This window comes from Orbicella franksi, chromosome 5 (assembly GCF_964199315.1).
Source record: "Orbicella franksi chromosome 5, jaOrbFran1.1, whole genome shotgun sequence".
Classification (NCBI taxonomy): domain Eukaryota; kingdom Metazoa; phylum Cnidaria; class Anthozoa; order Scleractinia; family Merulinidae; genus Orbicella; species Orbicella franksi.
Genome location: NC_138149.1, coordinates 17,362,401 through 17,378,519, shown reverse-complemented (window position 1 = coordinate 17,378,519; position 16,119 = coordinate 17,362,401). Strand labels below are relative to the sequence as shown.

The 16,119-nt window shown below is 38.6% G+C and overlaps 3 protein-coding genes and 1 long non-coding RNA gene across 5 annotated transcripts in view; 2 read left to right on the top strand and 2 right to left on the bottom strand.

Moving 5' to 3' along the window:
• LOC145486493 (DNA (cytosine-5)-methyltransferase 3A-like) overlaps positions 1-936 on the top strand; it is a 32,988-nt gene extending 32,052 nt beyond the window's left edge. For both annotated transcript variants that reach the window (XM_081465165.1, XM_081465164.1), the window contains exon 21: positions 198-936. In XM_081465165.1, coding sequence (XP_081321291.1) covers positions 198-342 — 145 coding nt within the window. In that variant the 3' untranslated portion in view covers positions 343-936. The remainder of the gene's footprint in view (positions 1-197) is intronic.
• Positions 937-1,045: 109 nt separating this feature from the next.
• LOC145486498 (DAZ-associated protein 2-like) lies at positions 1,046-9,618 on the bottom strand. The gene is made up of 4 exons (XM_081465170.1): positions 9,507-9,618; positions 5,070-5,254; positions 3,502-3,675; positions 1,046-3,121 (listed from the first exon to the last, which is right to left on the bottom strand). Exons 1-4 carry the CDS (start codon positions 9,523-9,525, stop codon positions 2,993-2,995), a joined length of 507 nt encoding a protein of 168 aa, XP_081321296.1. The 5' UTR covers positions 9,526-9,618; the 3' UTR covers positions 1,046-2,992.
• Positions 9,619-9,734: 116 nt separating this feature from the next.
• On the top strand, positions 9,735-12,784 carry LOC145486499 (uncharacterized). The gene is made up of 2 exons (XR_014049293.1): positions 9,735-9,965; positions 10,795-12,784. It is a non-coding gene; the product is annotated as an uncharacterized LOC145486499 (long non-coding RNA).
• A 626-nt stretch (positions 12,785-13,410) lies between these two features.
• The window catches only part of LOC145486496 (uncharacterized), a 4,623-nt gene continuing 1,914 nt past the window's right edge, over positions 13,411-16,119 (bottom strand). Inside the window, exon 1 of the mRNA XM_081465169.1 lies at positions 13,411-16,119. This exon is cut by the window's right edge and continues 1,914 nt beyond it. Coding sequence (XP_081321295.1) covers positions 15,759-16,119 — 361 coding nt within the window. The 3' untranslated portion in view covers positions 13,411-15,758.

Below are 16,119 nucleotides of genomic sequence, written 5' to 3'. Positions count from 1 at the left end.
ATTTATACCAGGGGGCATAAATTAATCTTTGGAGGTTATTTATTGTTTAAAGGTAAAACATGAAGGATTGTTGATATTGCATGACATCGGTAAAAAGGTCCATTGGAAGCAAATTACATTAGTATGACCCTGCTGATTGGTAAAAACCTGTTTCTGTTCACCCCTCATTCAGTGAATAACCATTGTTTTACTTGTAGGTTGTTTGGTCTACCTTCTCATTACACTGATGTCAGCAACATGGGCCGGTCTCAGAGACAGCGACTGCTAGGAAAGTCCTGGAGTGTTCCTGTAATAAGACATCTCTTGTCCCCCCTTAAGGATTACTATAAATGTGAAGCATGAAATGCAATTGGATATATTGATCAGCTTAAATAAAAAAGATCTTGGAAAGTATGATTTGTCGTGTCAAAATGGCCGTTTCTTAGAAATATGTAGTAATGCTTTTCAGACATAGTAGTAAATCAGTTGTTCCACACGTTGTGTTAGATATGTTACGACTTAACATTTTATGAATGGATTTTTATTCAGGGTTGAGTTTTAGTTTAAGAAAGTTTGCCTTTTTCAGTTTTTGAGATCAACAGGTTAGAAAAAAAGAAAGGTGCACATTATCTCTCCTGTTTTCAGACACCTGCTCATTACAGCTTGAGCAGGATGATTCATTTACTTTCTCTCAGTGCTGAGGCGTTATGTGACAGCACTTATAATATTTTACAGAGAATGTTGTCGTAAGCTTGAGAGAGGATGTGATGTAAACACAGTTTCTCTAAAGAACAGATTTCTTGCTTTATTAGATTGATTTGTTGAATTGAGTGGCCTTTTGTGTCTGTCTAGAAAGTACAGTATGTTGTTGTTACTAATACTCAAGCATTTGTTGATATAAACTGTTTTGGCTGTGGTGGGAAGAAGATAAATAAAATAAAGTCATGGTAACTTGAAGTTTGTTTTCTTGTTGTTCTTTTAACCTTTCTGTGTGCCGCTGAGCACCTCCTGAGCACTTCATTAAATTTTTCATGCAGGAACATAGACAATACAAAAATTAACTTGAATAAATCAATAATAGATTGTCACTGGCTACTACCTCGACAGATACTTTTTGGGCTCCTCGTGCATTTTTCAAGTGGCAGGGGTTGGACAATAACCAAGTTTACTGCAATTCCATCCTGCACTTAGTGATCAGGCCTCTATGTAGGAGGGAAGCTAGAGTTGACTTTGCTATGACGCAAACCTTGCTACTTTTCTGGTTTCTTAATCTTTATCATAACAAGGTCAAACCATTCTTTCAGACGCTTGGTTACACTTCAAAGGAATGAAACATGATCTATGTCACCAATAATATCCTGCAAAAATGTTGGCGGATAACATAAGGCCCAGGAGTGCCACACAACTGAGCCACACTTAAAAACATGAAAAAGAGCATGTTGCTTGGAAAATACTCCAAAATCTGCCTGGGTCCCCTCTCCTCAAAAAAAGAGAACAAGTCCTGGTTGTATATTTTGTGGAGTCGACGTGGTTAACATCACTACCAGTAAGTTTCCTGTGCAGAGTTTGAGAATTAGAGAGATGACCTGGTTATTCAGTCCCGTCAACTGTGCACTTACTGGTATATTTATGCACTTAATGAGCAATCTGATCATCGTCTAAATGGTTGGTTTTTGATACCAAGAAATAAGATGTGTTCATTATCTGGATGACCACCATTTCATCACTTATTATTGTAAGGACATGTTCCAATAATTTAGACTCTGACTTACTGTATTCTTCATTTTACTATTTACCGATCATAATATAGCTTTCTTTGAGTGAAGAAGCTGCTTTGTTATTATATTCTGTTGAAGTGACATGTCAGTTGTATTCTTGTTCCTAATACCCCAGGTTTGACTCTCCTTAAGTTTAGAAATGACTTCAGACCATGTGAACGTTAGAGTTAAAAATAGTATTTTTCCCAAAGGTCTGGGGCCCGTTTCTCGAAAGCCCCGGAATCTTTTCAGGCCCGAAAAGCCATTTCAGTTAATCAGTATTTAAAGACAGACAGGTGTATACGTCTGAAACTTCTTGCATGAAGAGAGCCTTTGTTTTTATTAAGAATATATGAATAAAACAGCTCTGTAGTTAAAAGGTTCAAGTTTTTGCTACAGCTTTTCAGGTGCGAAAACCTTTCGGGACCTTCAAGAAATGGGCCCCTGTGTCAAAGTGCAGTTAGTCAGGCAATCCTAACTGTTCAAGTAATGCTAGCAGATATCAAATGCCTATTAAACCACAAAGGGACAAGACTCACTGTCACACCAGTCTTTGTTTTTTCACTACATTGAAACAAGAAAAGTTGACTTGCATGATTTATACAAAGCAACTTATGACCTTAACAGCTGCTTTATTCATTGGATGATAAACAGAAAGACACAGACATAATAAGGCAAACAGGACATCAATTATTTACAGTGGTAAATTTATAAGTTATAGATCCTACAGATCCTCTAGATCCTACTCTTTCTCTGCTGATTTCCTTGCTTTGACTAATTGCACACAGGCCTCTTCACATTTATGAAACTTACCACATTTCAAAAGTATTATCGTGTACACTATTAGTATTCTTTTCTTGTGGCTGATTTGCTGAACACAAGAACTGACAGTGTACAACACGTCGATGATTGTGAGTAATTCAGAGTACTGGGTAATTCAGAGAGTACTTAAAACCAGGCCAGTCACAATCTCCCTGGAGAAACTGGACACCTGAACATCAGTAATGTAACAGAAGCTAGGCTGTTGACTGTGCTAACCACAAGCCCTGCGAGTTACTGCAGAATGTTGTTGATTATTTCAAAAAAAAACAACAACACAATGACATGGAAAGTAACTTCTTTGTAGGAAACAAATTCTCCAGAAAACAATACAATTTTTAAATCACACCACATAGAGTTTTGTAGCAGCTACATTAACCTGATTCATTAAATTCTAAATACTTAGAGCTAATTACAAGAGAAATCCTTGGAGAGCTTTACCAGAAGGTATATCCCCCACCACTACCACCACTGAACCAACCAGCTTGCCTCTGCTGTAAATTAGCAGGTTGACCCTGAGATGCCATTACTTGAGCTGCATTGGGAGCGTATCCTGGGGGAGGGGGCTGTAAAAATATCACAACAATTTTGTTACAATTTTAACCAAGTCAAGTTATATCTACTTGCCCAAAGAGCTGAGCTCTAGTCTGAAAAGTTCCAGAAGTCCAAGCAGTTGCTTTTGCCATGTTTGTGTTTTGTTTTCTCAGTTTCCCCTTTCAACTGATTTTGCAAGATTACCCTTTCAGTATCCAAAAAACGTACCAGCCCATACATATGCAATCCTAAATACAAGGATTTGCCTTGGGTACCTTTGGTAGAAAGGTAGTCCATTTGTTAGGCTTGCCCCAACAATTCTCCAGTTTCTGTACTATCTGTGGTGGGCTCCCCTTACGATGAAAATTCAAACTAAAAGAACAAAATTAAAATATGGTATCTTTGGTCTTACCGGAACGTTAATTGTTGCTCCAGCTCCAAATCTGGCACCAGGATCAAATGAACCATGGACTAGTGGTTGTGGGGGACCCTGTGCAGGATACTGGCCCACAGGGTACTGTTGTCTGGGGTAGTGTCCTCCAGGAGCCATACCGGGGTAATGCTGCATGTTTGGAACTTGTTGTGGCTTCATATAAAAGAAAACATTGCACTTCATTTTTTGTGAACAAAGTACTGTTAATGATATGATTTAGCACCCTCCTATTTGTAATAAGCAACTCCTTAGTAAATGCCACCAAATTTGAAGGTATCTTTACTATTTAAGCACCTCTATTGTTATAACCGCCTGCTACACTAACACTTGTACTTTACAATGTACTCGTAACTCCGAAATTAGTCTCGTGCAAAGAAAAAACTCCAGCAGTAAGTATCCTGTTTCCAATAAGTGCCCACATTTAAGCTAAAAACATTTAATATGCACCCCAAGGGCTAAACTGAATTTTTAATACATGCAAGTTCATATATCTTGGTAGACAATTCAGTGAGTAGTATTGTGGTTATGCTGCTGCATATTCTGCAACATCCCATGGGTTGTATTTCATGGCAGTTTCTCTGGGTTCATCAAAGCCTCTAGGTTTTTCCCACCAAAAGCCCAGACAGCAGAATTTATGCCATTTTCTATTGGCTACCCATAAGCAAGAAACAAAAGGAGGAATCTCAACCAGATACTGGTAAGGGTAACATTGAAATCTCTTCCACTTATTTTCCTCACTTATAACAGCTGCATGAAGTGCTTTTTACCTTGCACATCTTATTTCCAAACAGAAATGTTACTTTCTAGGTGTTTTCCTCATAAGAGAAATTCTAAGCTCTGTTGTTTAAGGAAGTTTACATCAATGTCTGCAAAGTTGGCCAGGGATCCTTGTGTCTCAATACAAAGATCCTGCCTCAGTATGAGCTGGCCAGGTTGTCATTTACATTGTCATCAGTAAGAACAATGATTTTACTGTACACACTTAACAGATGAGCCAAGATCTCAACAAAATGAGCTAGCCTGACTTATAATAATATAAAATTATGCCGTAAAACACTTATCATGTAGGTGCCTGCTTTTTCAATGGACTACCTAAAGATAACTTTCTGGATTTTTTAGTAAGTATTTTAGAAATGGAGAGACGTTGAATATCTTTCTATTTACAAAGGTTCTAATCTTTCTCTGGTGTATTTTACATTGCACTCTGATCTAACTATTGCCTAGTTATGAACCAGCCACATTTTCTGAGTCAAAGTATGAGATGCTTGTCCCGTGGATTTTCATAACTTCTATAGATGACTTGACAATTTGACGTGACCTCATTACCTGAGATCTTTGGAAGATGTTCTAGATGAAGAGTTCTAATCTTCAAATCAGTGGATCGATAACCTCATTGCCAAGTGTTCTCTTACATTCAAAATCAGAAGAATTTAAGACAAAGTAAGCACAATTCACATGGAGTGACCTCTATGGAAATAAGAGAATTAATTTTTAATCAAGATGTTTACATTCTCCTACATTCTCCTATAACTTTGCTGGTAACTTACATTGTACATGCCACTGGGTGCAGCTTGTGGTGGTGCCTCACTGTATGGTGGAGGAGGGACCCCATACAGTTGTCCTGGAGCACCATACTGTCCTGGTGGCTGGTATTGCATCTGCTGTGGCTGAGTCGGATAAGCTGGTGATGGCTGCTGTGTTGGGTATTGCCCCACTTGCTTTGGGTAGGAACCTGGGTAATGATTCATGCAGTTACCATTAAACTTGAACTTGTTTCTAAATGGTGTCAAACGTGTGGAGACAGATTCTTGTAAATAATTTCTGTGGACTATTTACAACATTTGATTGGCGTAAATTGGGGTAATGCCACTGAGGCCTTCAAACTCTGACGACATTTACTGGTAAGATAAAATCCCTTCATTTTACTCCCCTGTTTAAGGTGTCCTACTACAGCCTTGAGGACCTTGAGGGAGTAACACAACCTATCCTGCAAGCAGTTGGTGTCTCCTATGCCACAATTGGCCCACAATATCTCTTTTGTGAGCACAGTGACCTATCTTTTTTACGGTATTTTTTTTGGAACAGTGATAACGGAAATCTCTTGTTGCTGCATATCTGCATGTGCTCATGTGTGCACTAATTATGCATAAAATTATATGCAGTAGGGATGCACAATGCACTTCAGAGGAACCACCTTACATACGTTTCCAGGCAGTTTGAAGCTACCGCTACAGATATGGCAAGATGCTTTAATTATGCAATTCAAGTGCATTTCGTCTTAGGATCACTTGCCTCAATTTGGTAATGCAACTAATAGTGATGTCAGGCAGACAATTGAAGTGCATGTGACTGGGACTTGATAGACCTATAGTAAGCTACCTTAAGGATGTTCGTGCTAATTGTTTCTGTGTATCCTTACTGCATATGCAAATTCACACGCCATGTCATGCATTAAGCGTGTGAGCTAAGTACTAAAATGAACAATGATAGGGCTGATGGCCATTGTTCTAGCTTTGCTTGGATTTAACGATCTTGGACATTTGGTGACCCCTACTTTTCTTTCCAGAAACAGATTTTATTTACAATTATCTCCACATTGTCCAAAAATGAACTAAAAATCAATGTTGGAAGTTAAAAAAAAAATCAAGATTTCTGTCCATGGGACATCGAATCCTACCACCTTGCGCCTGCAAGGCATGTGAAACTATGGTTGCTAAATGCGAACTTGTTCTTTAAGGAACCTCACCAGTTGACTAAATTCACTTAATAGGTCCACTTAAACAATATTTGGCAGAGAACATTTCACTTCAAAGATCTAATTGCAATATTTTGGGGCTTACAGGCACTGTGGCCTTATTCGCTAACGAAGCGTGATTTTTTCAGATTTAGGGTGTTCTTCTGGGCATGTTCCCTCCAAAACGAAGTCGGTGACCCCCCATTTTTTTTTTATTTCTGACATAACTAACTCATCGTCTTACAGTGGTAAAAGTCTCAGAAAAAAATCAATGTTGAAAAATATTTAGGTGAACGTCCTTAAGTGAAAACTAGGATTGGCAAGGCATGAGCAGCATTCAATAAACTGAAAAAGGTATGGAACTCCAGATAAATTGGCACATCCACCAAGGTATGTTTGTTTAACTCAAACGTTAAGCAGGTATTGTTTTATGGAGCAGAAACGCGGCAGACAACCAAGACATCTACGAAGAGGATCCAGAGCTTCATCAATAAGTGCTTATGTAGAATCCTAAGAATACACTGGCCAGAAAACCTATGGGCAAGGGAGATGGAGATGGCTTGGCCATACGCTATGCACACCATCTAGTAGCATTGGCTATCAAGCCCTGAACTGGAACCCCCAAGGTCAAAGAGAGAGAGGGAGACCACGGAACACCTGGTAATTGGAGATGGAAAAGGACATCAAAAGGACTGGACACACTTGGAAAAAACTTGTCTATGAAAGGATAGCTCAGGACTGAGAAGAATGGTGGAATATTGTTGGTAACCTATGCTTCAGAAGGAGCACTGGGCCAAAGTAAGTAAGTAAACCACCTTACGGCGGCTCAAAACAGTTTCCAACACTTTCCAAGACTTAGATTTTGATGAGTCATTATAATAACAGTTTATCAGTTTATAATGCAAATATCATGATACCAAAAAGCTGCCCAATTATTGGTAAACACATTGTTGTCATTTTCGCGACACAACAGGTTACCATAGCAATAGTCTGACCAGCTTAAAACACCTTTTAATTCTAGCTTCAACTACTAATAACTAAAAAACGAGCTCAGTGACCCCACTTTTTGTTTTTGAATTTTGATTAGCAGGATAAGCTGCAACTTTTGGCAAAATTAAAAAAATTCTGCACATGGGGTTCAGGGCCACTCTAAATTTTAGAAAAAGTGTCAGAAACTGTTACTCCTACTTTTTATTTTACCAACTGGAAGTAGCAAGTCTATTCAACTTGTGATTAGTTTCTGGTTGTGTGCAAAGCTATTTAGATAGTACAGTCAAACCCCTTTTAAGCGGCCACCTATTAAACGGCCACCCCTATTAGGTGGCCAGTAATCAAAGTCCTGATGAGGGCTTTCCTTTTGTTTTTACCTCTACTAAGTGACCAACCCCCTTTAAGTGGCCACTATCCATTTCCCCGAGGGTGGCTGTTTAATAGAGGTTGAGCTGTATTTTCACCAACCCTGAGGTGAGCTACCACAGATGCTGCTGGTGTCATTGTGACAGTTTTTTTCATTGAAAATAAAGCAATCACCAGTTGCTATGTAGTATGAAGACAAATATGCGTGCTTTTGTGTGTGTAAAGGCAAATTCTAAGAAAATCTGGGAATATTTATCATTCTCTTTTAGAAAAAAATTCTTATGTCAGCATTTTTTTTCCAAAATAATCAAGGCTAATTTTCACTCAAAAAGGAGTGGCTACCTCCAGTTTTATTTCTAGATTTCAATAGCCCTTGATGAGATCTTCTTTTTACACCTAGTCCTAATTCGGGAAAAGACCGTTGTATTTAACCGCGCGGCCATGGGCCGAGCGCGGTTCTAGGTTTACCCGTGGTTTATTTATTTATTTTTTGTCGGTGACCAGACACAGACCTCCGCTCGGCCAAACTTTGAGTCACGGAACGTGTGATGTTTTTCCGCCAGAAGCTGTTAAAACATAAATACACGGACAATTTTACGGATATTGTTTTCTTTTTTGTGGGTAAAATATATTTTCTTTTTTTTTTTTAATCAAAGCGTTGGATTTAAAGGGAAAAATAAATACGCTGAAAAAAGGTATTATGTCAGCCATGGAATGCGCTGACGTTGCAGCTTTCACTTTCGCTACGTGACAAATAAGATCGTGTTTACTTTGCAAGTTTATTTAGGCAGAAGCAACGGTCATTAATTTATTTGTAATTTTGCCAGTATTTCTTGCGGTTTTAGGCAAATGAAGTAAATCCTTTGACTGTTTCATCGCAGCGAGTTCATAGATCGGAAGCAAAATTAAATATTTGCAAGCCAAGCAAAGAACGTGTCAGAACGTGCGAAGATTACGTCATTGATAGGGAAATAACCACCGTACTAAAGATAGCCGTAGATAACGCAATTCTTGAATTATGTGACTCGTGTGACTTCTTTGCTAACCCTTAACTCAAGGGAAAAAAACAGTTAAATTTAATCGTGACTTTAAAGAAAGAAAGCGGTTTGTAATAGTGTTCGTATCTTCATGCCCATACATATCCCGAAGAAAGTTCCAGATTAAGACTATTACGTCATCGGAGATGTCACAACGGCTACGACTGATGGTGCGATAATAGAGTTTGTCTTGATCAAGTGCTGTGATGTCTACAGTAATCAATGAATCATCAAAGATTGCTTTGGAATATGCACTGCGGTGCGACTGTTGTACTAAGAAAACAGTTAAATTTTAAAAGCGCGGTTATAAGATCTAACAGATCTTCTTGTTACAGAGTAGCAGACATTGTCCTTGAGGTTAGACAGTGTGTATTAGGTTGGAACGCTGTGTTAGCTATAGGGGATGGAAATCTAGGTCATGCATATTGTTTAAGACTAAGATATCATTAAAAAGACCCAGCAGAGATGAAGATCTGTTGAATTTCATCTATTAAAACCAATTAATGACAATCAATAACTTATCATTCATTAATGATTAAGCTTACACTTAGCAGCTTCGTCAGGAATGAAAAAAACACTATATCTGATACAAATTTGCTTAAAACATGCATTACAGAACTTCTCTTGAGGCTGAGTATTCACTCGTTATTCCCTTCAATTCATCTCTGTTCCTTTCCTGTTAGAATTTCGTTTGATAAACGACGAAAACTTTCAAAATGGCGTCTAACGTAGCTCGAGCAGCTCCAACGAAACAGGAAAAAGTAAACAGGATTTTTTTTCTTTACATAGAACACAATACATATAAATGGTGCTACTTTAAATAGAATCAACCTTCACTGTACATTTTTCTGTCTAACCTGGTGGAGCCTTGGACATTGTGCTTTTTAACTTTGCAGATTGGCAACGATGAAACAATCAAAACCTCTCAAACCTGTAGTCAAACCTTAGTCGAACCAAAGGCCTGAAAACTGAGAGAGGACTGGGTGAGCTCTGCTTTGGACCCCCCGCAGAGGTCCCCAAACAAATCCTTGTTTTGAATCCGGGATATTTTGCTCAACCTCAGCTGGGTTTGGCCACATGTTTTGGAAAGACGGGAAGCTCAGTAGTAAACACTTTGGAAGAGAACGAAAATTCATTATCCTTCAACCGTAAGCCTTTCTTCCAAATAGTGTCCTTGAACAAGGCAGCGGAAGGCTTAACATCAGTGGACTTTTGCAAAAAATCTCAAATGACATCGTGCAACTGACTGTGGGCTTTTTTACGCCTTGTGTGGTGCGCTGGCATTTTACTATTTTAGGAATTTTACTATTCTCAAGGTGAGCATGTCTATCATTTATTTATTTATTTATTTGTTTAAGAAAAAACTACGTTTCTCGGTCTTTGTACGCTCGTGGGCTGTGCGTTTGAATCCGGTGGATGATTTCTCGGCTAATCTTCAGAATACCTGACCACTTAATTTGCATCTTCAGATACAGTGTAGTTGCCCGTGCAGTCTGTAGCTGCTCCCATGTTTCAATGTGAAAGCGAGTGCTAGGGAGGGGAAGGCAGTCACTGCAACAGAGGAGAAATACCTTGAAAATTAGGTAATTTCGAGAGCCCCGGGCTACTCCCTTGAAAGAAGAATTAAAAAGATGGGTGTCTGGAGGGGGCAAGTGATGGCAACTGTTGATTTGTGCACTGACGCCTTGTATGTCTCTTTGCGAGTTAATCCGATCCTAGGATTGTATTACCATTAGCTAGGTGTGCCCTTGGAAGATTTCTACGAGTATTGTACAATTTTCAAAGGGTAGCAATCCCTAAGACAAGTGTTAAGTGTGTGTGTGTTAAATACCTTTGGGAGACAATATGAAAGAGCAACATCAGTGTTAGGAAACAATCAACGTTTTAGTACATTTTTGATCAACCTCTGTATTGAGCGACCCAAATTTTTAGCATTTTTTTTTTAAAATAACGTAGTTAAACCACTTTTCACTCTAAATAATTCTTTTAATCTGAAAAATGAGCATAGTAGAAGCAATAGAGAAAAACAGGAACATTTTTTACAGTATATTGTGCATTTTGTTAATCCAAATATGTAAATATTAACTTTTGACGTCATCCTCATCGCCAACTCAGTGTAAAAAATTCCAGTATGTCTCTGTCCAGGAAAGCATTCAAGACTTAACCGGTTGCAGAGGGCATCAAAAGAATTCTTTTCGTTGACTTGTGGAGGGAGCTCTTTCACGAGGGCAGCAGTTATCATCATCTGAAACACACTTTGTTTTGGTGGTGGCTGTTCTTCATGTTGTTCCTGCTCTTTGATACAGTATTCGACGAAGTTGGATCCAGTAATATGAAGTTTACCAATCGAGTCATTCAGTCTCACATCTACGAAGTCTGTAGGTAATTGCTCACCATGTTTCTTAAAACCAACCTGGCACGAAGCCATAACATTTGATATATCCGGGACTTCCTTTTCAAGCAGTTGCTGAAAAGTGAGGGATGTTGGTATGTTGCATAGGAGATTTGGTGGTTGATCCTTTTTCCCACATTGTGACAGTCTTAATTTTACAATAACATCAACCAACTTTTCCACCATATTGATTTTGGGTACATGTCTTGTTGTTTCCAGGCTCCACAGCAATGATGCTGGGGTACCAGGCCTCCTATTCAGCAACTGGCAATTTTTTTAATTCAGGTTTTTTTTAATCTGACCGACTGACCCAATGTAAGGAAATGCATTCAACGCTAAACGAAAAAAAAAGAGGGATGCCCTACGACACCCTAAAAGGTTTTTAGTTATACTATATAAAAGTCTCTTTTTCAATAGCTCTCCAAGATATTTAAGTTTACTCTGCACTCTACAATCCATAGTCAACTTAAGGCCTGCATTCTTTTTCATATTTAGCTGCTAAATTATGGAACTCTCTTCCGGACCTGCTTAGAACTTCTACTTTTATGGACTTTAAGCGAAAAATATTACAGTATGACTCTTATCAGTAGCATTGCAACTTGTATCAGTTTTATTATGTACATAGTTTAGCACATTCATAATTTTTTAGTATATATATTGTTAACAACTGCATTGCAAAAATGGAGGTTGGGTGCCTGAGACATCCAGGAGCTTCCACTATTGGCAGCCAGCTCCTAGATGAAGACTGCTCCCTTGACTGGCAAATCCTGGCAACCCAGCCATGAGCCCCCATGCAGTAAGAGGAACAGGCACCCGTCACACTGTTGAAACAGTGGAAAGAGGGAGGGAAAGGGGTAGGTGGGGAACTGCCCTGGTGATGAGCTGCCACACAACAGAAAACGCCAGAAAACGCCTCCTGTATGTACACCAGGCTATGATCCACGAGCATGTAGAATTGTGACACGCGCGCATCTGTGTCAACACCGCTGACTACCAGGGGAACGCAAGCGCTCTTTGTTGTTAAGTCCGGTAAATTGCATTTATCTGCCTTATAAGTATTGTATTTTGTGTTCTCGATGATATTAGCTACTTTTGGCCACCTAAAAAAATGTGTGTTTGTATGTATGTATGTATGAATGTTGTATCACATTTTATACATTTAAAGGTAACTAATATTACTGTAACTATATCTGTCAGCTAATGCTAAATGGTATACAGTCCAGAGCATTTCTGCTTTTGGAAATGTTTTGGTCTGCAGACCAAAACAAACAATCTAATCAGGGTATGAATTTGGAGTCACGTGATACGAGGCCTATATTATGTTGCCATTATCTGACTGTGTAACTGTGGACCAAGTGAAAACGAAGCTATTCTCATCAGTATTGAACTGTAACAATCCAACAGGCCTATTTACATTTATTACTGGCCGGGATTAAATGCTTGCAGAAAGACACACATAGCTTTGACATCTCCTAGTAGAAGTTGCGACGAAACTTTCATTTCTCTTCTGGTGGCAGCGCGTGTTATCAGTTCATAGCAGCTCGAGTTGTCTCATTTGCAATTATATAAAGCAAACCTTTGTGAAGACTGTACTGTGATCACAGCAATCCATATTCATTTTATCACTAGCCAAAATCAAAAGCTTGCAGATGGGACAGAAATGTCTTTGAATATCCTTTAGCCAGGAATGAGTTTGAATTAGTGCTAATGTATTTTCATTTCATTTCATTTTCATTTTATTTATTTATTCCATTCGAAAATTACAAAAATAAATATAAAGTAGACAAGTAAGAGGAGAAATGGAAAAGGGCAAAAATATAGCAAGCTGATTAGATGCCCTTGTTTAATTGACAATAATAATTAGGGTAAAAAAGTTAACTTAACATAGGAGAGGAAGAGGTATGAATTAATTAATACTGAACGAAATAATACTGGAAGAGTGCTTTTTTAAAACGTTTCCTAGTCGCTAAGTTACGTATAGATAAAGGAAGGTCATTCCAGTAGTAACATCCAATAACAGTGGGACAAAATTTCCGTATATTTATTCTGGAGAAACCGGGATTTAAGTGTTGTAGGGATGCACTTCGAGTAACGTAGTTATGTCGCTCAGATACCAGAGATAAGGTGTAATTAGACGGTTTTTCATCAATCAAGTGTCATAAAACAGCTGGCAGGTATATAATTTAACAATGTCAGGAAGCTTAATAAGACCAAGGTTTACCTAATGGGGAGTAATATGTTCACGAAGTAGCACATTGTTGATTATTCTAATAGCTTTGTTTTGTAGTCTCACCAATTTTGACAATGGAGCCTCGTAATTATTACCCCACAGTATGCAGCCATAAGTTAAAAAGGGATATATAAGTGCATAATAAATACTTGTTAGGGATTGGGATGTCACATAGGGTTTTAGTTTTGCAATAACATTTACACTTTTGCTAATTTTATTACTTATATAATCGATATGGTCGTGCCAAGACAATGAGCAATCAATAATGAGTCCTAAATATTTAACACTGGAAGACTGTTCTAGGTACCGGTCTGCTAGTTTAAGAGGGATATGTAAATTATAATTTCTTTTTTGTCGTGGTTGAAAAACCAGGTATTTTGTCTTACTTAAATTCAAGGTTAATCTGTTTGAGCATAACCATTCATAAATAGCAGGCAATTCAGAGTTTATTCTATGTAAAAGTACATCTAAATCTTTATCAGTCGCAGTTAAAGAAGTGTCATCAGCAAATAGTCTTACGGAGAAGTAGTTGGTTGATTTAACAATATCATTAATATAAATTAGAAAAAGAAAAGGACCTAAAATCGACCCTTGTGGTACACCTGAGCTTATTAAAAGAGAACTAGACTCAATACCATTAACAAATACCTTTTGTTTCCTGATGCTCAAGTAAGACTTAAACCACTGATTTTCAATGCTTCGAATACCAGATGAGTCAAGTGTGGATAACAGAATAGAGTGATTGACCATGTCAAATGCCTTACTTAAATCAATGTATTATTGTTTTGGTTGTGCTACAGCATAGCTAATACTTTCGGTTCAGTTGATGTGGTTGATTTAGGTATTGATAGGTTAAGTAAAGTGCCCTTGTGTGAAGATTGCTTTAATTCCAACTTAAGAATTGCAACAATCAATCTAGCAATTTTGCACCCAAGCTCATACGTGATCATTTCAAATAAATGGCAAAAAATCATGATCGGTCATGTTACAGCTATGCAACTGTCAAATAAATTGTACATGCTACCTGTGGATTTCAAAATTATGATAGGAAACAGGTAGAGGAGAGTACATCTAGGTTTTTAGTACTCGTAGATAAACAGCTTACAAATGCAGGTGGCATATTTCTCTGTGCATTTCTCCATCTTGAGCAGCTGAATCATTGCATGGGATTATTTTGTCTTCACCACTGGGTAGATGTCCTATGTGGCAAAACAAAACATTAGCAGATGTAGAGCTGTTGCTAGTGAAAAATCAAAGTTTTGCAGTACTGCTCTCTCGATTTCTTGAAATAATCATTCACAACTCACTGCTTACTAGAATGAAACGCAGGAGGCAGCATGGCTTAAAACTTACCTTAACTGTAGTAGCTATTACCACCACACTCTCTTTTGTTTCTTTATGAATTTGCGGGGCTGAAGATAAAGAGAGAAATAAGTCTACACATCTATTTTGCAGGCTAACCCAGGCCAGTTTCAGTGACTTGGGATCCATAAATCACTAATATAATTTATAACTAGCCGCATTCACCTCAATCCTTTCTATGCTGAGCCCTGTGTTCTCCATTCTCTTTAGGGTAGCTTGGATCCTTTGTTGCACACTGTCAGTATCGTCAGTGTCACTCACAATCAGCTTCCAAGTGCACGGTATAACTGCACCCCCTCCTTCCCTATTATGCATAGCCCATTTCTGTGATGTTGGAGGCTCCTTGCTAGCGGTCGGATTTCCCACGATGCTGTGAAATTACAAAGGGAACCATGTTCTGATCAGCCAGATTACAATCATATTGCTCATAACATGCTACATTATTTTGATCACCATATAACTCTACAAAATACCGATACAAAAATCAATAAAAAGCTATATTACCCTTCCACTGTCTGCACTCTGCCATTCTTCAATAGTTCTGTGAAGGTCTCACTGAGAAAATACTGAACTTGTCCGATCAGTTTACCAACCACGTCACGCACTTTGTAACTCTTTTGCAATGATCTACGGGACATGGTTTGATCCTCATAAAAGTCTCCTAGATCATCTGGAACCAGGTAAAGGATTTCATTTGGGTCTTTCCCTCCATGTTCTATTTCTGCACGGACATAGGCACCAACAGGCAATTGGATTTCATATTCGCGGGTCTGGAAGGGGGGGGGGGGGGTCCTGATCCTGCAGTTCTGTTCCTTTTTCACGAGAATCCTGTGTCCTGCACATTTTTCATCAGTATCCTGAATCCCATTTTTTCTTTCCCAGAATGAAAAACAATACATTAAAAAGCCTAATTTGTACAATAGCTATTAAATGTAAGATGTAGATTGGTCCTTTCAATTGATATTTTGAATTTACGCATGTTTTTAAGGCTTCTGCAAAAAAGAAATAGCTTTTTGTACCTCAGTATGATGAAAGAGCGCAATATGACAGCATGATCTGTCGTCCTGTATGTGTGCAAACTGTCTTTGATAGGAAGTTTACAGGAACAGCCTCGACTGCATCTTCTTAGTGGGTGGAACTGTCTTCTTCTTTGCTGGAGTCGGAATCATTCTCTGACAGCTGGTCACCTGTATCATCAGCTGAACTGGGTTCTTTGGTGACTCTTTTGCCAACAGGTAGCTCTTTCCTATACATGTTTAGAGGAAGAGTCCCTGCTACATGCTTGGTGCTGTTCTGATGAACTGAGAGCTGTCTGATGGCTTTGCCATGCTTGCTGGCCCACTGGCGCATGTAATCCTGGTCCTGCTTAGACATAGCAAGTACAGGAAGACGCTTCATCTTTGGGATATCTGTTAGGGGTACCTTTGTCTTGGGAACCGGATAGTACGAGCTAGCATGAGTGAAGTAGTAGGCCGACCACTTTGTT

Bases quoted from the DNA above. Each gene is read 5' to 3' on its own strand.
- LOC145486498 (XM_081465170.1), bottom strand. The intron at 3,676-5,069 runs GTAAGTTACCAG...TTTTATATGAAG, and splicing joins CACCCAGTGGCATGTACAAT to CCACAACAAGTTCCAAACAT. The intron at 3,122-3,501 runs GTAAGACCAAAG...ATATTTTTACAG, and splicing joins GAGCAACAATTAACGTTCCG to CCCCCTCCCCCAGGATACGC.